Source organism: Neodiprion fabricii, chromosome 3, assembly GCF_021155785.1.
Source record: "Neodiprion fabricii isolate iyNeoFabr1 chromosome 3, iyNeoFabr1.1, whole genome shotgun sequence".
NCBI classification, from domain to species: domain Eukaryota; kingdom Metazoa; phylum Arthropoda; class Insecta; order Hymenoptera; family Diprionidae; genus Neodiprion; species Neodiprion fabricii.
The window spans coordinates 32,776,801-32,797,734 of NC_060241.1; the positions used below are offsets into that span (position 1 = coordinate 32,776,801).

The 20,934-nt window shown below is 37.1% G+C and overlaps 4 protein-coding genes across 7 annotated transcripts; all 4 read right to left on the reverse strand.

Annotated features, from left to right (window-relative positions):
* Positions 1 to 640: 640 nt before the first annotated feature.
* Positions 641 to 8,254, reverse strand: LOC124177273 (ubiquitin carboxyl-terminal hydrolase 32). Its single transcript, XM_046559457.1, has 14 exons — positions 8,039 to 8,254; positions 7,832 to 7,956; positions 7,468 to 7,573; positions 6,807 to 7,049; positions 6,242 to 6,481; positions 5,500 to 6,147; positions 5,030 to 5,391; positions 4,437 to 4,814; positions 3,720 to 3,943; positions 3,362 to 3,611; positions 2,131 to 2,397; positions 1,849 to 2,042; positions 1,134 to 1,740; positions 641 to 977 (listed from the first exon to the last, which is right to left on the reverse strand). The coding sequence occupies exons 1-14, from the start codon at positions 8,094 to 8,096 to the stop codon at positions 687 to 689; spliced, it is 3,993 nt and encodes a 1,330-aa protein (XP_046415413.1). The 5' UTR covers positions 8,097 to 8,254; the 3' UTR covers positions 641 to 686.
* A 768-nt stretch (positions 8,255 to 9,022) lies between these two features.
* LOC124177274 (serine/threonine-protein kinase mph1) lies at positions 9,023 to 12,755 on the reverse strand. 2 transcript variants are annotated; one of them, XM_046559458.1, is made up of 5 exons: positions 10,365 to 12,751; positions 10,009 to 10,169; positions 9,718 to 9,929; positions 9,255 to 9,632; positions 9,023 to 9,173 (listed from the first exon to the last, which is right to left on the reverse strand). In XM_046559458.1, the coding sequence occupies exons 1-5, from the start codon at positions 12,431 to 12,433 to the stop codon at positions 9,144 to 9,146; spliced, it is 2,850 nt and encodes a 949-aa protein (XP_046415414.1). In that variant the 5' UTR covers positions 12,434 to 12,751; the 3' UTR covers positions 9,023 to 9,143. The 2 variants fall into 2 exon arrangements, with proteins under 2 accessions (XP_046415414.1, XP_046415415.1); XM_046559459.1 differs by lacking the exon at positions 9,023 to 9,173 and having other exon boundaries at positions 9,379 to 9,585; positions 10,365 to 12,755.
* A 1,215-nt stretch (positions 12,756 to 13,970) lies between these two features.
* LOC124177418 (casein kinase II subunit beta) lies at positions 13,971 to 15,917 on the reverse strand. Of its 2 annotated transcripts, none has more exons than XM_046559753.1 (5): positions 15,776 to 15,917; positions 15,424 to 15,499; positions 15,046 to 15,148; positions 14,370 to 14,751; positions 13,971 to 14,181 (listed from the first exon to the last, which is right to left on the reverse strand). In XM_046559753.1, exons 2-5 carry the CDS (start codon positions 15,493 to 15,495, stop codon positions 14,073 to 14,075), a joined length of 666 nt encoding a protein of 221 aa, XP_046415709.1. In that variant the 5' UTR covers positions 15,496 to 15,499; positions 15,776 to 15,917; the 3' UTR covers positions 13,971 to 14,072. The 2 variants fall into 2 exon arrangements, with proteins under 2 accessions (XP_046415709.1, XP_046415708.1); XM_046559752.1 differs by lacking the exon at positions 15,776 to 15,917 and adding an exon at positions 15,628 to 15,769.
* Positions 15,776 to 20,727, reverse strand: LOC124177415 (nucleolar complex protein 4 homolog B). Of its 2 annotated transcripts, none has more exons than XM_046559746.1 (6): positions 20,572 to 20,727; positions 20,375 to 20,477; positions 19,491 to 19,904; positions 19,187 to 19,237; positions 18,480 to 18,843; positions 15,776 to 18,366 (listed from the first exon to the last, which is right to left on the reverse strand). In XM_046559746.1, the coding sequence occupies exons 1-6, from the start codon at positions 20,695 to 20,697 to the stop codon at positions 17,871 to 17,873; spliced, it is 1,554 nt and encodes a 517-aa protein (XP_046415702.1). In that variant the 5' UTR covers positions 20,698 to 20,727; the 3' UTR covers positions 15,776 to 17,870. The 2 variants fall into 2 exon arrangements, with proteins under 2 accessions (XP_046415702.1, XP_046415701.1); XM_046559745.1 differs by having other exon boundaries at positions 20,339 to 20,477.
* Positions 20,728 to 20,934: the final 207 nt, after the last annotated feature.

Consider the following 20,934-nt stretch of genomic DNA (forward strand, 5'->3'; position numbering starts at 1 on the left):
CTCCATTTTCTTCCTTCAACTCCTATTCGACCAATTCAATTAGTAACTCATATTTTGGAAAAAAGATGCTTTTTCATAGTCTATCGTACTAACAATCAAATTGATTTCGTATTGAATATTTACACATTTGATTTTTTTCTCATCTGCTCAAGAAATAATACAGGGTTATTTATTCATTACTGATTATGAGTCCGACTAGCGCTGCCATTCTACTTGGAACCGCATAATGACTCTCGCGAGACCGGCTCTCTCATCCAGGTCTCGCGTTTACCAACGAATAAATGACTGTAAATGGGGATTTCCTCGCTAAACCAGGCATGTGTTAAACGAATCTCAAAATACTATTCAACGTTTTTTCATTAAACACTCCGATCTTCCGAATGGTTGATCTCGACGGAAACCCTCAGATACGGTCTCATTTTTCTTAGCATGCCGTAAATTGGAAAACTCAATGGTATTTGAGTAAAATTCTTTCCATTTTATGACTGTATTTTCAAGCTACATATATTACTGTTATGCGGTTGACTTATTTTCTATTGTATTCTGAGCTGGGTATTCATTATTTGCAGTAGATGTTCAATACTTTTCCCATGATATAGGATTTAACTCTTAGGTACGACTTTTTCAACTATCCATAATACTCTCTTTGGATTTGTTTATGATTGTAATTGGGATTAAATTCAGGTTTAAGTAATAGTACACATTTTCCGCAGTTCATTTTCATCTGGGTCTGAAAACTCTAGATTAGGTGTTGGCGAATCTCGTTCTTGTTCAGGAGAAATAGAGGGCAAATACTTTTCTTCTGACAGGCCATTTCGTTGATAAAATAGAATGTACGCCGTTGTTGCAGTTTCATTTGCCACTGCTTCAGGGCTGGATTCTCGGCAGCTGCTATCATTATAATAATACCATTGCCCTCCATCAGGATTACGTGCGTAGCTCACATAATGTCCACCTCCCATGATTCCACTGTGACACTAGAGCATGATATAATAATAAAAAAATAATCTTATAATATTAAGATAAGAAAATGTTCCAGGAGTTGTAGATGCATTTCTACACGTGAAATTCTTCTTGTTCGGCATTTATTTAGAGAAATTTACTACTGGGGACATAGTGTCCTTATGACTTACCACAACAGCATATAAATTATACTTGACATCTTCTGGGTTCACAGAAGGATGCAGTCTGTGATGATTGAGCCTATGGTGGTGTTCCGGATCGGCTAGATATTCAGAGGGATCAAAATCTTTCAAAGGAAAACGTACTGCTTTTTGCGACTTGACCCATTTGCCGCGAACACAATGGAATCTTTTTAAATGAACTACTAAAACAGGGGGTAACCGCCATAGTTGTAGACGTTTTGTCGCAGATCTCGGCTCTGCACAACGTTGACAATGGTAACGTTCCAATGATTCTTGTCGAGTGAATGCTGCTAAGCATGAAGACAAAGGTAATGGTGCACTTTCTATAATTCTAGCCTGCGGAGCACTTTCATGTTCATCGCAGCTAAGTTCTGTAGCAGTTTGGTAGCGTAGATGCAAGGCTGTTGGATCCCAATCAATTGCTAAATGTGTAACTGGCAATCCTGATCCCATCGATTCCGCCGTCATTAACTCTCCATCGCAACGTATACGACAACCTCTGCAAAACTTGTACCATGGACACCAGGCACATACCCTGCCATCTCGATCCACTGCACGTAGTACAAATGGAAATTCGTAACCCAAACTATCGTCACTGAAAAGAATTGTGATCACATATTGTTTGTTTCTTTACACAGACTTGTAACATTTTCGAAATACGAGAAATAGTGAGTACGAAACTAGAATTATAATTCAAGTTTACCAATCTTGGGCATGATTGGGTGAAGCAGCTGTCTCTGTAGGTGGCAGTGGTGTGACCAGCCTTGCTACTTGACGCCACACACTTCTATAAAGTTCTTGATGAGTGGTGCCATCTCCACAAGACACGACAACGGGCACACCGAATAAACTTGGTCTGGTTTTTTGTGAACTTGCAAAGTACAAATCTTGTCTTATCTGTAATTTGTAGAAAAGACCACTTTTCACTGCTTTTCTAAATCACATTTGAAGGCTTAATTATAAACGTCAATTAAACGATACATACCATTTTACGATGTAATGCGATTACATATCCATTACCATGAGATAATGAGTTGTTGGAACTACTATCGCTACCATAGTTGTTGTACTCTTTTATTTCAGTAGACACAGGTAACGGCGGTGGTGGAGGTGGCGTTTCTGACATTTGAATAGCTTTGAAGCTACGACGTTCTTCAGATGCTTCAGTCATAGAACGCTGCTGATTTCTACTAGGTGGATAGTGAGAGGCAGGTACTTCATAAGCATATAGTCTTGTTCCTGCTTTTGCCTCCTGGATACAATGGCCTGGTATAATTTAACCTAAGAGTATGATGGAGGAAAGAGTGCTGGTTATCGGAGAAGTTTTTCTATTTGAAAATTAGCCGTTTGAATGCCGGTTAGAAACAAACACTTAGCCCTTCACTGGTTTTTCAATGTTAAGGAACGTCACTGTCGACTTTCTGTGTATGAAAACATTGCCAACAGAATATCAACTCTGGTATCAGAAGGTGAACTAAGCATATGGACGGAAAAGCGTCATATGATTTAATTGGATGAATTGGCTAAAACGTGTTAATGACTATTTTTAATTGCTGAACGCTTGCTGCGGACTCCTAAATTTTTTATATCATCTATGTTCTTTGATGATGCGATCTACAGGTTGGCAAGTAAGTGATTTTGAATCGTGTTTGGAACCAAAAAATGGTAGCAGTAATTGTTAATTCCCATAGTTCTTCAAACTCTAAATAACACAAGGAAATTGTAATAAGTATTAGGCTAAAATATGTATTCAAGTACTGTATTTCAGTGATATTCAAAATACCAACTTTAAGTTAAAATTAAAAGTGGCTGAATCTTAAAATTTTTGCCAAGCACTCAATAAAATCATAGCCTGATCGGGTCCTTGTTTCATTCACCTGCTTAATTGGAGTTAGAATAAAGTGTATCGAATATCAAACAATTAGTAACTTTACTCGGAGAATGCAATATCCAATTTTATTCGTGGTTTGCTTTTCCCTGTCAGTTTTAAATGTTCACCAGATATTCAGTAATCTCTAGATGGAACAAAGATATAAAGAAAATATGTGTAGTGTCCACGTATATTCAAAAAAAAAACATTGTCAATATTTATTTGCAATGTATATATACTATCCAGCACTCTCCCTTGAAGCGTTATGTTTAAAGCCTACTAAAATACAGGGTGGTCTTTGGTAGCAAGTACCATTTCCTGTAAAAAATTGTACTGAAAACTGTACCTGGACAGTAGATCTATCAGACGGAAAGCGTTCAATGTTATTAGCTGCGACTTCAGCCAACAAAAGACGCGATGCTGGTACGTCACATAGCTTGCTCAATTCTGTTTTGAGTGCTGAATAATCCGCATCTGTCGGCAATAAAAGCCCGTAACGAATAGGAACACCTCCATCTAGTCGCGCAACTAAAGGCTCTCGACGAATTAAACCCTCCATGGGAAGAGGCAGAGTAAGGTAAGTAAAGGGATCAAACCTGTGGTAAAATCGTTTCATGTAATAATAAAATTGCAAAAGTCAAAATTAGAGCTGGTTTTCGATTTTTGTACTCAATATCAAATCTTACACAATATTTTCAACAAACCTAACAGATTCCCACTGACAATGTTCACATCGAACAGTGGACTTGAGTTGGCCGTGAAATAAATCTACAATAATTGATTGATTCCGAAGTAGGTGGTTATCCCAAGCTTCTTGAGCCACTTGGGCATCTTCTCGACCTTCAGAGTCTGCTAACTCAACATATGGTGCATCCCTTACTCTATTCAAGTCTTCGTGTAGGCCATCCAGTAGAAATGCCAAGAGCTCCTGAAAAAAATATCAGGAAAACTTGTACTTTAAATTTTTTATTTTTAGCAGAGACTTAAGAGTTTATAAGGTCAGTCAGAATCTTGGAGTATAAATTATTTTTCCTCAGGAATGTAGGATATTATGTTCATAAGTAATTACATAGTAAATGTAATAAATAAATGATTACATGGTAAATTTTCTGGCGAGGAGTGTAGATAAAGGCCCAACCTGGTAATGATTACAGTTACGATAATGTAGAACAGCTTTATTATTTGTGGGTTTCAACAATTGTTTCCTCGAATTGGGATGCTGAATTGAACAACTTTGGTAGTTGCGAATTTTTAAAAGCATTTATTGTGCAATAACTACATCTCACGAAAGTTTGCTTTCTGAATACTCTAGACATGCATCACCATAAATGGAATTACTTATAATCCCGATAAAAATAAATTTATAACTCAGAGCCTGGTACAATGTAAAATGCATTTGTCAATATCACAAAAAATCAAACCTGTGAATCATGTTGTTGAAATCCTCCAAAGCGTGGAGCATATTTCGCAATAGTCCACCGCAGTTTAAGTGGAGCGACACTACGTGCCGAACCACTCCAGATATCACGGAGAAGTTCAGCATACCGTACAGCCATGTGACCGCGAGTTCCTAAAGGATTTGTGGTATTCAGCTCACGTAAATGCGAGGCAGACATGAAATACCGAGTCAATGGACCTGTGTTACTGGCACACTGTAGGGCTGCGTTCATAAAGCAGGTGTTACCCAAGTTGTTCAAGCCAGTAGCACCTTTTTCTCCAGCTCCTTTGCTTACATCATCTTTAGTAGAGTCTCGCAAACGGCCTAATTCTTCTGGCCATGTTTGATCTTTGTTACGTACCTTTGAATTTTATGCTTTAGGTTAATGGTTACTCTATTGATACTATCTGGACGATGAGCGTAAAATGTAATGGTTTTCACTTGAAACTGCTAATAATTTTTCTAGTAAGTCAGGTTACAGTCTTACAGCTAGTGAAAAGTGAGAAAAAATGGCTTAAAATTGTGATAGTATCTTTCTTCGCAATTTTAATTCGGAGCGAATGATATGATACATACCTCAATAAGTAACTGACTATCGTCTTGGAGACCTAATTCTTCTAGCGTAGCGTGTTCGTCTTCCAGAAGAGTCATTCCACCTCCTGATGCTCCGATATCTCGAACATGCCACAAGCGCACATCTTCACCAATTAACCTTAAGCGATTGCATAAGAATTGGTAGACTTGACCAGCCGTAGCCATCCGGCTAAATGCAGCAATGTACATTAGTTGTCGCTTATAACAGCCACTTGACGAAGATGATGGTAGCCATGATCCAACTCCATTTAATGGTAACGGTAATGGTTGCTGCTGCACACCAAGAGAACGATGCATAAGCAGACGTAGGACTAATGGGTAAAGTTCCAGTTCAACGTCAACACCTGTGTTACAAACATTTTTTTATCAACTTGGAGTTTTTGCAGGGAATACAGTAATGGCAATATAAATGCCGCCAAAAATTTTTCGATACAAAAATTGAAATGTTGTACCTGTTGCTGGTAGGATAACTTGTCTAGGTAATGCAGGTGCACCACCATGCCACTGTACAAGAGCTTTCCAGAGTGCATCCGGAAGCAAGTGAAAATCTCTTCCTTCAGTCATCACTAGAGTACGTCTCAAACGACCCCCTTCTCCAGTCAGTGCTGGTACCTTTTGTTTAACTGTTTCTACAAGATTAGAATTATCTATTGGTCCAGGTGCTGTTGAATCACTAACAGTGGTGTTGCTTTCTGATGTAAGACCATCCAGCAAGCAATATCGCCGCCATTGAGACCACCATTGTGCCGCAACAAGGTACCAAAATTGGCCTACTCGCAAACCGCGTCTTTCCTCCCTAGCAAGCCATCCCGTTACTATTTCTCCCTCCTCACTACGTCCTAGTGGTCTCAGACCCAGAACTACGTGACAAAGCTGATCCAATAGTCGCAAGAAAGCTAGAGGCAATTCTTTTTCAGCTGTCCATACTAGCCACTCCTCCATTGACAGAGGGTAATTAGGTAAATCCTTTTTTTCTTCTTTTGCTTCTACACCTTCCTCTATTTCATCATCTCGAACAAGCATTAAAACCTCTAGCATGTGTTTCAATTCAACCTCGTTCAGCACACCATCTCTATCACCGTCAAATACTTTGAAGCAAACTGTAAATTGAGTGTTTCAAAATTGATTAAAAAAATTTATTCAATTCAAATTTGATTAAAAAAGTTAGGCATCCATCAATGATTTTCAACGTACATTTCATTCGTTCAACGAGGGGACCACGACAGGCCGCGGAAATACCACAAGCCATCTCCTTGAAATCTATATGATTGTCTCTGTTTTCATCAAATGCTGCGACAAGACCGGGACACACACTAAGAGGCATTGGTGGTGAAATCATAGGCACAAGGGTTTCGAGATCTAGCCTGCCTGTTCCTGATTGGCCTTTTAATGTCCAATAATGTTTCTCCAACTCAATTATATCTGCTTCCTCCACTGTTCGTGAAAGAAAAAGAGAAAATCTATTTATAGAGCTTTAAATATCTCTGAATTATTTTGTACAGAGAGAAATGAGCTGCCTCAAGTAATGGAAGCTTCTTATTGTTACGTGTACCACATGAGATATTCAGTTCATTTGTAGGTACCTCAAATAATGTACAACCTTTAAATTTAATCAGACCTGAATGCTGAAACTCCATACACTCATTCATGGAGAAAAATGAAAAGTATGAAGCGAAACAATTCCACTTGAGACCATTTTTGAATCAACCGCATAAATTTCAATTGAACTATTTCAACAACTTGTCGCTTCTTTACTTACAATGAGTAACTCCTGCTAGGCTTTGATAAAACGTTGGTGTTTCCAAGTCATTTCCAAGAGTAAGTGCACCAGACGTTGTAAGTAGCCAACGAGAAAGGGGAGAGGCTTCAACATTTTGTAGCTGCCAATCACGCCATTCTTCATAAGTCGCTCCTTTCACAACTTTCTCGTAACCTTCGTCACCCGTCAATTCATCTTTGGCAAGCTGAGATACACTGCCATTCGCGTACAGGTCGTACAAAACTGAAACAGAGAGTTTAAGTCTGAAAAATCAGTCATATACTCTGGATATACAATTCGTGGAAAGTAGTTACACATTAATTTCAGGATACCAATAAATCTGCTTGAAGTGTTCAAATATTTCGTTGCATCTACAGGTTAGCATCAATAATAATCAATAATAGAAATCAAAGTAGATAATAATGAACAGATTACAGATAGGTATCGGTAAAAACCTGACACAATGTGCCATGTAATACTATTTTCATGATGGTATAGTCAGAGATCTTAGAATATTTTCAGAAGCACTAAAATTTTAATGATGTCTGAACATCTTGTTCATTGAAATCTCTTAAGAATCTGGTAATTAACGAACATATTTATATGCCTGTTTGAAATGGATTGGCAATGAAAATCTCTTACAGGAAATAAATATACTAACAGCGCAGCTTTTCATCTTGCTTTCCTCGTGTCAAGAGAACCAAACCACTGAGAAGTTCCTTGAAGCTGAGGCCTCTCTGTGTTCCACCAAAAGCGGCATATATGTACTGAAAATTCATAAAAAAAAAGTTTTATGACGAGCCAAAGAATAAAAGAATTGGATAACATCTCGTCAAATTAACAAGCAGGACTTTGTGTTTGAGAAAGTCATGTCAAAATAAAAAGGTCAAATTCTGTTTGCAAAGCATATTGGTCATCAACGAATGTTTGTCAACGACCAACGATTGAAGCATGTCTTTGTTCCTTTGATTGATCAATTCTCTTAATGGTGTGATCCGGACTTTATACTTGGAGCTGATACAGACCTCTGCAACTTGCGTGGGTACGCAGTCACCAAGGACATCCTGTATGAATGTATTGCAGCTTATAACTCCGTTGGCACTTGTACGTTTGAAAGCTTCTCTCAATCTTCTGAGTTCAGATTCGGACACTGTCGAGCAAGAAAATGTAAATAAATCAAGTTTGATTTACACACTATTTGAAAATTGTTACCACAGATGGGGGTTATATACCTCGTTTTGTTGCATCCTCGTAGGAAATACTCAACGGTCTCGACTCCTTCCCTCCCATCTCACAGGTTATAATAATTTACACTAAAATACAATCATTATCAATTTACTCTTTACATCTAATTAGAAATTAACGAGCTTATTATTAATTGTCCTGTCACTTTAATCGGTCAGCCATCTTTGCTAACATTTTGATAGTGCCTACGTCTTTGTATGAGCCTGATAAGCCGTTGCATAAAGCAATACACATGCGCGTACCTACGGATAACATTTACACCCCCCTCCCTCCAAGCCGACCGTCATCGTGAGACGTATTTCATTTTGCTTGATCTTTTCAAATATACCGATGGCCCGCCGACGCAGTTTATTAAAGTTGATATTAAGTGAAAATATTCAATAAATCAATACCACATACCGTTACACTGATGTAATATTATACTGATAATTGATATCATTTTTCTCAGATCTCCTAATGACGTTGATTGAGACTTGAAAAGTGTATTACGAATAAATGTACCCAGCATATTATTGTTGCAGATTCTCTAAAATACTAAAATTCACTTACTTACCTGCCGAATTGTTGAGTACACCTGCATATTTATGCAAACATTTTTCTTGAACCTGAATATTACTCTACATCGTTTTGTATAGATCTATACACTGGTTTATAATATTCCTGGTAAATTCTTGACCTGGGGTCTTTGATAATATTATGCGAATTCAAAGCTCTAATTGTAAACTTGACTTTTCTACAGGCACTCATAGAATCTATTTTGTTTGAAGTAGTTCATACACTTCGAACTACATAGCCGTTAACATGTTTTGAAAAAAAAGCAAAGCAAACAAACAATATTTGCACTGAAGTAATTGGTACTGGCACGGAATTATTTTAAAACTGTTCTTGGAGAATTTTGTTAAGATTGTTTGTATCTACGTAAAGAACAAGATACGAATCTTTCTCAGAATGTTCACTAAATATTGGGTGTATTAGTTTATGTTTTTGTTTAATTTTTTTCCTTAAACATCGAATGATTACATTATATTACTTAGAAAAGGCTATATACATCGATTTTATTATTATACAACTATATTATAGACAGAATTTAAATCACTGGATCGGTTTTCGTCTTTCCAAAACCTGGAAAATATAAGTTGATCATGACATTTTTTGAAATCGTTTTTTGTTAATAACATGTTTGAATTTAGTTTTTTAACATACCTCTAGCAATTGCCTCCATTCACTTTCTTCGAGGGATCGTTTTATTTTTGCTAAAATAGATGGTGATATGCTTGGTAAACTGGAGATAGGTGGACAATTGCATCCTATGTATGGAATTTGTAAGAGTTGGGTCACTGTAGGTCTGGCCTGTCGATCATGCTGGAGACAACGTCGCATTACTTCAACTAGGAACGGTGGAGGTGAGGCATATCCTCGCTTGCTAATGCTCTCAGTAGGTGGGAAGGCTATTTTCTGGGTTGGATTAGTTATTGCCGTTACTTTTGCCCAGTCTGCACGAATGTGCTGAAAAGGTGTCTGCCCATACACCAAACTGTACAAAATACAACCCAGCGACCATACATCAGATTTGAAGTTTATCTGGTGGGATAACAGGCAAAAATTTAATAACTTATAAGCATTGCGTTGAAATTCTGATAGTGAAATTGACAATTTTTTTAAGAACCTTATATTTATTGTCATCACTAGTCGAATCTCCATTTCCTCCGACGTCAATGATAGCCTCAGGGCTGATGTAATTGAGCGTCCCGAACGATGTGTTCTTCACGACAGAAGTCATATCTCCGTTTACAGTAGATGCAATTCCAAAATCTATTAACTTTAAACGCCCCCTCACTAGTAGAAAATTGGCTGGTTTTAAATCCGAGTGTATTACACCTAAAGTGTGACAAATTGATTATTATCTTGAAATTTAGTCCACAATATTCCAAATGAGTATACATGTATTAATAATTACCATTATCATGAATATGCTTCACAGCAGTCAACATTTCTGTCCAATAGTAAAGTATCATTGTAAGTGGAAGTTGTTTTTCTCGTGGCATCGACTTCAATAATTTGTTGAGATCCGTATCACCCATCTCCATCACAACGTACAACATATGCGATTTAATTTCGCTGAAATAATACAATGAAATTATTTTTTTGAATTAAATAACAATACGATCACTTTTACTTCTTTTGTACAATTCAAAGAATTGAATAGTAGTGTCCCATGTGAATAATTTCATTTAGCAAAGAAATAACTTCCGAATTTTGTAGTCAGATCGTGAGTGTGATGGAATAATACGAAAAACATTTGAGAAATCTTACTAATTAAACATGTGGATAATGCACGGCGCTCTGAGTTTATCCAACATAGAAACTTCTTCTAAATAACCCTGAGCTGTTTCTTTCTCGATGCAGGAAAGGTCAACGCACTTTATAGCACGTAACTCACCAGTTTTTACATCCTGCACCCTCAAAACATCTCCACTCATACCTTGCCCAAGGTTACCCAAAACTAGATAATCAATTGCTTTGACGCTTATTAGTTTTCCATATTTTTGATTGTGCACTTTAGAAGCAATGCTAAATTGTACATTTCCTGGATTGGGTTTAGCATCTTGTGATACTCTCGACTTATCCTGATTTGCCAGTACAGGTAAATCAATTTTCTGACCATCAAGTTTAGGTGACGATAAGCGCTTGTTGGTATCAACCTCTATCTTAGAGTTACTTTCACGCTTCAAGATCGATTCTTCCTCAGAATTATGTGTCAAGGTGTGCTTTTTTTCACGACTATCTCGATTACTTTGAAATTCAGTGCAGTTTGATTTTTGAACAGAACTATCATTTTTGTTTAAAACAGATTCATGATGTAGCTGTTCCTTACATGATGCCAGAGGCGCAGCTAACGAAACACTGTTTGCAATGCTATTTTTGAATTCTAAACTCATTTGCCACTTAAATTTCTCATTACTCATCAAAGGTACTGGTATACTCTGCTGATTACTACTTTCTTGCAAAGATTGTGTATGTTTACTTGCAACATTGTTGTTTGAGTTCTGTTTACTATCCATTGGGCAGTTTTCTTTTACAGATAGTTTGCTTTGCACATGGTGCGGGCTTTCGAACATGTTATTCAGATAAGAGGGTCGTTGCAAAAAATGCTGATGTGCTTTGACATGATTACTTTGATTTTGATATGTAGTGGCAGGTTGATTTTGATGTGTAGTGGTAGGTTGATTTTGATGTGTAGTTGCAGGTTGATTTAAATACACAGCTTGGCTCAGAGGTTTCCTGAGGAGCTTGTTTTCCGTGCTGCAAAATCTGTGGGGTTGTAATATGATGTCTTGCATCATATGTTGATTATTACTATGGTTCAAAATTTCCTCTTTCTTTGATAAATTCGGATTGTGATTACTGGTAGGTGTCTGAAAAAAGTTGTTGCGTGACCAATGGGAAAATATCATTCCTGGTGTGTCGATATTATTTTGTGGATACTCTTGACGTGATTTCATCTGGGGTGTTTCCATTATATTTCTACGGCTTAGGCATGATTCTGGACGAGTCGAAACAGTCTGTGCATGCTTCAATGGTGTTTCTGTAGCTAAATGAACATGCTCTGTAGTTTTCTCAAGCTTTGTGCTATCACTGGGATATATCAAGGTAGGATGGTCTGTACCTTGATCTCCAACATCATTCCTGGATGTTGAATCTTGATTGTGTTGATGTCTTTCAGACATAATTTCAGTTGAAGTTCCTTGACCATATTCTTTTTGTTTCCTAGGGTCATACGATACTTGCGACTCAAAAGTTATTTCTTTATTGCTGTCCACATTATCCACTTCATTCTCGTTAATCGAAACACGCTTAGAAGCGACAGGATAATTCATGTTGCTTTGGCACATAGGAAAACTGTTATTTTCTAATTCACAACTGTTCGAGTTATGAGATGTTTGGTGATTTCTTTCTTTTGGTTCTTCACACTCAGCACCGAACAATTGATTCTTGTACTTTACTAATTGGTAGTCATTGGCCTTAACGTTATTCATGGGGATATCAGCTTTTTGTGTAAATATTGCAGCTTGAGATCCAGTGGTCAGATGCTGTTCGTCGTGACGGGAAATCGGGGCATTGTTATCATCCTTAGCCACAGCTGCATTACCACTGTCATCGTCGTTAGGCAGAGCTTGAAGGCTTCCAGTGTCTGAATCGTTGTCAGAATCACGAGGCTCAGTGTCATCGTCGTCACTCTCAAAGAGATCGAGAAGTGCTTTTATTCGCACCGGTTGAAACCTCGTTCTCGGCCCTGTTAGGTTATGTACGCTGGGATTGCCGGTGATGTTGTTCCGTTCGTTCAGAGAAAGATCACCTTGGTGTACGTTGATTTCAGACATGATTAATCACAAATTTCACTCGTGTTCACACGAGACTATATGTTTACTTCTTCATCAAAATAAATTCGGACAATTCGAGTACCGCTTTCACCTGTCAAATTACTACTTCGAATAACCGTATTGTTTATGAATAATATTTACTGCCTATTCGTATGCAGGTTTCGCTAAGGTGTTTCACATCAACTGTTCAATTCTATTCTTCCCAATTATTCGACAGTTTTCTATAAAAAAAAATCTTTCAGCTGTGATGAAAATACACATCGGTAGTCTAGATAGAAGCAGCAGCTGTACATTCAAATCGTGAAGTTTACAGCGAACTTTTACTTCCCTTGTCACTCATTTGAAATTGCATGCTGTGCAACGATTGGTTGTTGAACGCGCGATGTCAGCGCTATGGAAGTATGAGACGGCTATGATTTGTGTAGAGTGTTCGTCGGTTCTCGGGTAAATTCGCTTACGCAGGATGCAGGATACAGTAGTGGCTGGACAATCATTCGCGGTTTCTACATTTTTCTGTCACGCGAATGGGTTAAAAAGGCAGAACTGCCAAACTTACTTTTTGGCATGCGTTCCTATGATTAGTCGCAATTTTTCAAAGAAATCGAAAACCGAGCAAATTCTTACATAGCCAGCACTTGGCCAACTTTGATGAGAAGGCCAATAAGGCTAAAAATTTACACCAGAGATTTGAAAGACTGAAAAAGCCAGATAAAATTTTTTGCTAAAACAATTTGGGATACGTTTTTTTTTATCGCATAGATATCTAGCGAAAGAAAGTTTTATTACACTCGGAGATAGTCCGTTTCAACATTTTCGTTACGTCTAAATATCTAAGTAGCCAACTGATTAAAAATCAATACCGGATTCACTAGTACTAAACTTTAAAAATAATGATCACCTTCGTTATTATAGTAGGCATTTAATTATTGTATAAATTAAACTATGCTTAGCAAATATAGTTTATACACCATTTTTTTTTTTTCGATTTTATCGTACTAATAATTTGGAAAATGATGACACGGTTTTGATCTCATCGTTAATAACAAATTTACTTTACTATTAGGCTAACTTCTAATTTTAGTTTACTTTTTCATTGATGTTTGTCGATTGAGTTAGAACTCGCTATCTGCTCTATAGCAATGAGAGGTAATTTCATTCTGTATTCTTATACATGCATGAAATTAACTGACGGTAAACACAATGGTACGTTCCATTCTTAGAAGTATAGATAAATACGTAATATCGGTATATTTTGTTTTCAGAGTAGAACAATCAATAATTAACAGGTTTTCGAACTGCACGATCAAGTGCGCGTTAAAAAATACTGCACGGAATTCATGAAGTTAACATTAAATTATCTCGATACTATGCTACATACTAAAAAAATGAAATGTTCATTAGATTTGGCAAGTAAACAAAAAGGTATACGTATAAGTAAAATGGAGAAAGGTTATAATTACCTACGAACATTAATATTTGCACGCTGCATCTATAGATTTGTTCGCTTGCTTCGGTCTCGGAAACCGGTTGAAGAAGGTTTATAAAACAAGTGACAGTTTATTTAAAACTTATCAACAAAATTATGGTTTGTATTACGAAATACGAATGAAAATTTTCTAATTCAAATTTAAATAAAGTTTTAACGCTTTCCGTTGTTATAGTTGAGAGTTCTTAATGGAGCTTTGAAGGTTGCAGCAGATTGTTGTTGAATCTGATAAGCCAGGGGGTGAATTTTAAATCCATATAACCTGAAATTTTATAAAATAAAGTATTTAGAGTAATTCTCGAGTCCTAATCTCGAGATAAAAATGTATATATCACATAATAGTATGCCTAAATAGAGCCAAATAAATAAATCACTATCTTGTTGACTTGTAGAAATCTTTTAGTTCTGCAGTTATGCAACTATCTCTAGTTCTCGTTGTGAGGGTTTTACCTGGGCACGAACTGGTTAGCAGCACGTTTAGGTCGATATTCGGGATGCACCATAAACAGCATGTGTGGGAATCCAGTTCCAAAATATGCACCGTCAGTATGATGATGTCGTGAACTTTTAGGAGTGTAGACATCCATACATTTGGGACAGTAACTTTTGACCATTGCTTCGCCTGGTACATCGCTGAGTCCTAGTGGCAACATAGGCTGCGATTCGCAGTAAACACGTGGACAGTGGCCAAAGTCACCAGACTGATACTTTTCAATCATTTGTGCAATACCTCGGTTCGTTAAAATATAACGTGCGTGAATAAGACCATACAGCATTTCAGCAGCCTGTTCTATCAAATCCGATTGGTTCGGATTGTCATCCAGTTCATCATCTAAAATTAGGAAATTTTTCAAGTTTATATGTGCAGCCATGAGTCAAAAATGTACACATCTCAGTAATATTCTCCAATTTAAACACACCAGATTCAAAGATGCAAAAGAAGTTTCTTAAAAAATATCGACGCAACTATACCTATAATTCTACACTTTGACGATAGAGCTATCAGTACTTATGATTTTCAAGTTTTAAGATTTGAATTATTCTTAAGTGTTCTGATAGTGGTGTAGATCACAGAGAATATATAACAAGTACGACAGAGAGTTTAAAAACAAAAGACAATACGTACCAGGTTCGAGGTCAAGGATCATGTCCAATGCCTGACGATAGTGTGGAACCTGTTCATTGAGACCAGTCAGATTGAATTTATCTTGTATATAGTCTTCATCAACCTGCGTAGAAATTGTAAACATAATTTCGGTTAAAAATTGAGCTCCACTCTTATAATAATGATAATCTCAGTTAAATCTTGAAACACTTGGTTTTACACTCGATTAGCATACGGATATATGGTAATATCAGCGGTAGTGCAAATTTGGAGGTTAACAATAGACGCCATAATATTTAAGGAATGATTCATAGAAAGTGATTTCACCAAATTTTTGACTGATAATCGGTAGTACCTATCATAACGATTGTATGAGAATGAGATTAGAAAAATTCTTACTTCACAAAAAAATTCATTTCCTCTGAGCCCGCAGAACCACGAGATCCATGATACCTCCTCGGAACTGCTCATTTTTCTGTTAATTAGAGATATATTAGTGAAAAACTTTAACAAACCATAATCGCGTAGATTAGCCAACGGAATAACAAGACACTTCGTTCGGCACGCAAGATGCCCGACATTTTGCTCAACCGCTTCACCTACGTTTCCGTGGTCATTGCTGATCGGTCAAATGATTATTGAGTACGTTGTATAACTAAATATAAGGGAAAATCGCATGACTCTAGGAAAACTGGCCTAAGAGCCACGCGGTAAACCGAAAACCCAAAAATAAACAGCCCTTACGGCTTACCTTTTGGTGCCTTGATTAGCCACGCTTGCTCGCCCAGAGAGGGTAGGTGTCGCTGCTAGCGTCTGCTACCAGCTGTATGCGGAGAATTTATTGGGTGCACACTATTTTCAGAATCCTGATACCATGTTAACTTCAATTCAAGTCCATACTGATATTGATAATAAATACACCCGCTAGTTTCTCACACAACATACAATTCGATCCACTATTCACGAACTGTTCTCCACAATGAACATGAAATTATTTTGTTATCGGCGACACGGCAGGCGCAGGGCGTCGATATAACAGGTCTCTCGTTTATCTATAGTCAGTGCTGCGTCGAGTGAAGATTGGAAACTACGCTCGCGGATAGTGCTGGAAACTATAGTCGATTTACAAAAACTATCGGATTCATTGTTCAACCCTGTATTATGATTGGTTGGCTCATCGTTGGACAATATGGCAGGAGTAGGGCAATAATCATGGCAATAATCTCTATTGTAATGTGATTATAATTGAGATCAGTGGAATGGGGGGATGGTACATATTGTTGAAATTCTGATGTCAGAGGACACAGAGGTGAGCGGACGAGCGAAATCCGTTGTGGCAACAGTCTCAGTTTGTCTATGACGTCATGGAATACAAACGATGTAGCCGAACAATACAACCTCTCGCTCTTTATTACTTGACGAAGTTAAAAGAATACACCGCAAATTTGTCATACTTTCACTTGTAAGCAGCTGACACTGAGTTATCTTTTTCTATCTTTCAATTGTATTATCTACATTGGTTATAACTGCAACAGAAGCCAGTCATTCGTCAGTTGGCAAATTGAAAAAAATTGCATCGCGAGTCGTTACCGTCATTTATGCAAACAGATGGTCAGTATGCATTCTGCAGTACCGTCGTGGTCTATTGATTTATCAACTTTCGGGAGTATGCCAATTTCAAACCATTGATAGTTAGACTATTATCATGATTTTAACTCGTATATTATTCAATATATTGTTTGGAATTGAATGTTTGCACATGAAATCCACTAATGTCTTTGAAAACTAACTTTATTTACATTTTCAAACGTCCACGGATATAAAATAAAGCACTAACAATACGATGAATGATAGTGCGTCTTTAGAATGGACTTCATTGTTATCCAAAAAAAGGAAAAACATTTGTCACAATAAATAAGACATATCAATTTTGTCAATAACAGAATCGTATCAAACTGTCAATTTCTAGAGGATCAATTTTTTAAACTTGAGTTGATTCATTATTATTCAATGATATATATTTATGTACATATATGTATATATACTCATATCTATTTTTTCAACGTTTACAATACTCAATGTGAATCCATAGTAATATAGTGTGCTTACAAAATAGAAACTCGCGCGATTCAGATTTTTCTCAGAGTACAAGTTTTTTTTCATAAGCTATATCACAATTTCTTCTTTTCTTTTTTTTAGATTCAGTAGTTATGTTTCAAGATTACAGCCATTCTGATTTCATCGATATTTGATCATGGTACCTGGTTATGTGTCGCGCGCAAGATTAATCCTTCAATTACGATTTATTATTTTGATCTGAAAATCGTTGAATTGGCTGGTTGGTAGATTCCACTGTTTTTCATGTTCGTCGCACACCTGATATGTTTGAGATCTTAATTCAAACAATTAAACGTCATTTATTTATGTATTTTTATTTTTCAAAAAAACTCGTATTATATTCCTTATTACGTTCGAAATTAAGCCCTCGAAGCCTTGATGAAAAATTTTATAGTGCGGAGTTCTTTTTCACAAACACTTGCCCCACGAATTTGATGAAAATTGTATCATATGAGTAATCCAGAGTACAGGTAGCTACACGGATGCCAAAACAAACGATAGAAGAATCAACCGATTTGTTACATCTTTCACCATACCGCGATATATTCACAATTATCATTTAACCGCTGGAAATCACATATTCTCTTCGTTGTTAATATGAGAAAGAATTTTGTTCAACCTAATATCATTTCGATCAATTCTGATATCCAACGCTTATACTACCTCAGACCTTTACTCTTTGCCAAGTTTTCTAAAATTGGTAGCTTTCAGCTTATCCCACTGAGGAGTCAATGTATAGTCGTAAGTTGCCAGTACTGCAAGAGTCGTTCGCCTTTTGGTAAAGCCATAGATGTAGGTCGCTCAAAGGTCAGCATGATTTCTTTAACTTTACTCTTCAATTCACGTTCAAATATGTGACCACCAGTGCGCTCCAAAGCAGCTGCCATATCATATTCGACAGAAGGCAACGGATCACGGATAAAACGTGCCGCAGCAGCTACACCAGGCATCGTGTGCCATTGTAGGGCCCTAATTTCCCAGAGACTAGTCATGAGCGCGTTACTTAGTAGCGGATCTCTTTCCTCCATTAGGAACGGGTCATCTCCGCTACTTCCTTTAACCTCACCACCCTCTGGATGATCGATCATTCGCTTTAGACCTGGATGCCTCAGCAATAGGTTGCCCACAAATAGTAATATGATGAGAATATCTTCAGGTGGGGCAACCAAAGTGAGACGAGCAAGTCGCTTGGCAAATGCCGCCACCAGTGCTTCAGGTAAATGTCTGAAAAAATATGAAACCTAACAAGTCATTCTTGGTATCAATGCAAGACTGTAGGGAAGTACTAGAAAAAATTAAATCAGATAAATCAAAACGGAAAATACTACAGAACTTACGTAGAGCTAAGGAAGAGATCCGAGAGATAGAAGAGCCTCGCTTTATACTTTGTGTGAAAAATCTCTGGTTCAAACATGGAATAAAGTTTGGTGAATATATTGGGATAATCTAGATTGTGCTTGGTAACAAGTAGAAAAACGCCTTGAAGTGCAAGCATCCCTATAGGACCGTCAATGTCCAAAGAATCCATGAGAAAATCAGTTAATAAGATTGGCTTGTCCAAGTGGTGAATCACACGCTCCAGTAAAACAACAAGCAATTTTTTGTGAACTTGGACTCCCAACTCCCAATGCATTACGCAGGCCCACACCTTGTTTAATGCTTTTCTAGCCCCGAACTGGTCCCATGAGACAAAATTGTTACCTGAAAATACAATAAAAATACTAGAAGGAACTGAATTTCCAGTACTAACTCAGATTAGCTTTTCAAAATAAGGTTGATCAGGACTCGTCAAGTCTTATAAGACTATGCTTGTAGATCAGTTTAGTTGTATAAAATATTTCTTTCACTCTACCATTCAATCTCTACAACAGAATGTGCACACATTTTGATTTACATTCTGTGACTACGGAATAGATACTAAATTTATTGTAAACAGTTTGAATAAAGTGAAACAAATACAGCAGAACAAATTAAATTAGTCATCTCCGAATTGCCTTCCAAATTTGAAATTAATTGAAAAGTCAATTTTGACACATATCTATACCTTCTTCCTGTTGTGGACCACACAGGAGTTTCCACTCCTCATCCTTTTCACCTATGAATTTGGACAATGTGTAATCAACGCAGGTTATTATTTTTCTGTACTTAATTCTGGAAGCAATCAGTTGTTTCACTCTAAAGCAATGTCTTTTAGTTTCGTTGGTTGTGACTGTTTATCAATTGATTACATTTGCAAAAATAAAAATTAATAAAAAAAAAATTCTATTTTCAATTTGTTTCGAACACAATAACTTTACTCTACCAAAATATTTCAAGTTGCACTATGGTATAATATTCAATAGTGTTACCATGGCCATCCTTCGGCAGCGGCATTTTATCGATGAGCTCCAATAAATTACTTATGTAAGTATCATTTGGTTGTTTCTTTGGAGTCAATGCCGGTAAACTTTTCCACGTGAAATAAAGGGCATCAGGATATGCAGCAATTTCTTGAAATCTAGCAATAAGATTCGTGTTCTCGTTATCAGGCGATAGTAACTTCATCAGTATGGGCTTTAGTCTATGCAGTGGAAAGTAATATCCAAGGTTATCTGTTGGCTCCAAGGGCATTTTTCCCTCTTCTGCCATTAGTTTTAGAGCAGTTGATAAAGCCTGCAACTGTATCGCTGGCCGACATCCCTCAATCGACTGAAGCAATTTTCCCCATACTTCTTCATAGCAATTACGTAGCCACGATATGTAGCGAGATTCTGGGCTTGGCTCTATTGCAAAGAATCAACACTCATACTTAGGTCAGTAGAAGAAATTAGTTCAAATAGCATGTTTCAAAAAATTAGTTGAATTTGTTGTCAATGATAGAAATAAAAGTAGAGAAGGAAGTTTGAAAAATGGACATTAATGCAGAAACAAGACTCACGTCAGATTAGTTAATGGAAAAAAATTAATCAATAGTAATATTATAATAAAATCAGACACTACAGGAATTGGAAAAGCAAGGAGATGTGAACCCTGTACATTTGACTTAATTAAGAATGAAGATAGTTTTACAATTACTGATCTGAAAGATCGAGCAGTAATTTTTACTTCAATAGTGACTCTCCTGTTTTGGTAAATGGAAGTTAATATGTGAAACAGGAAATTAGTGTAATTTGACACATGCATATAGAATGATAATGAATTTGGAAATATTCTTCACCTTTTTTTGTCCGAACGATGAGGTATTTAAACTTACCAGAGATGGTGAGAGATATGCTCTGTTCTTGGTACATATTCCCCCTTTTCAAAACCTCGATAAATATCATTTCCAAAGTGAGAATGCATGATGTATTGGACTCCTGGACATTAGCAAGGATGAGAAAACGTCAAATTAACCTCGAAATAAGTATTCAATATAGCGTTAATAAAGTCAAATATTTGAATCCTACGTACTTCCCACTGTCCTATGATGTCTACAAGGTTGTTGGCGTATTTCCTCGACGCGAGAAACTCCTCAGCCTTCTGTCTTAATACTCTTGAGGTATTTTTCTGCGGCAAGCAAACGCCGGGAACTGCCATGGCTGCGAAAATGAGGAAGGAGGAAGGCCGCCTACTGGATGCAATGCAAGTCGGCAATTGGCAATTGGCATATGTGAAACTCGCTCGTGTTTGTCTCGTCCGACGATTCTGACAGGATGTACGTCACCGCGCCTTCTCCTATTCTCAACTCAACATCAATTTCGTTTTACATTTTTCAACGAATAAAAAATCAATAAAACTTTCCCTTCTTTACAACGAACCACGTCGTACCTGCTG

Bases quoted from the DNA above. Each gene is read 5' to 3' on its own strand.
- LOC124177273 (XM_046559457.1), bottom strand. From the start codon at position 8,096: ATGGGAGGGAAGGAGTCGAGACCGTTGAGTATTTCCTACGAGGATGCA. The intron at 7,574-7,831 runs GTCTGTATCAGC...ATGAATTTTCAG, and splicing joins TACCCACGCAAGTTGCAGAG to TACATATATGCCGCTTTTGG. The intron at 2,398-3,361 runs GTACAGTTTTCA...CATTGTATCCAG, and splicing joins CTGATAGATCTACTGTCCAG to GAGGCAAAAGCAGGAACAAG.
- LOC124177274 (XM_046559458.1), bottom strand. From the start codon at position 12,433: ATGTCTGAAATCAACGTACACCAAGGTGATCTTTCTCTGAACGAACGG. The intron at 9,930-10,008 runs GTAATTATTAAT...GTCACACTTTAG, and splicing joins GAAGCATATTCATGATAATG to GTGTAATACACTCGGATTTA. The intron at 9,174-9,254 runs GTATGTTAAAAA...TATATTTTCCAG, and splicing joins AATGGAGGCAATTGCTAGAG to GTTTTGGAAAGACGAAAACC.
- LOC124177418 (XM_046559752.1), bottom strand. The intron at 15,149-15,423 runs GTAAGAATTTTT...ATTTCTACGCAG, and splicing joins GAAATGAATTTTTTTGTGAA to GTTGATGAAGACTATATACA. The intron at 14,752-15,045 runs GTACGTATTGTC...TCCTAATTTTAG, and splicing joins GATCCTTGACCTCGAACCTG to ATGATGAACTGGATGACAAT.
- LOC124177415 (XM_046559745.1), bottom strand. From the start codon at position 20,697: ATGGCAGTTCCCGGCGTTTGCTTGCCGCAGAAAAATACCTCAAGAGTA. The intron at 19,905-20,338 runs GTGAAGAATATT...TCTTTGCAATAG, and splicing joins CATCGTTCGGACAAAAAAAG to AGCCAAGCCCAGAATCTCGC. The intron at 18,367-18,479 runs GTAAGTTCTGTA...ATATTTTTTCAG, and splicing joins GATCTCTTCCTTAGCTCTAC to ACATTTACCTGAAGCACTGG.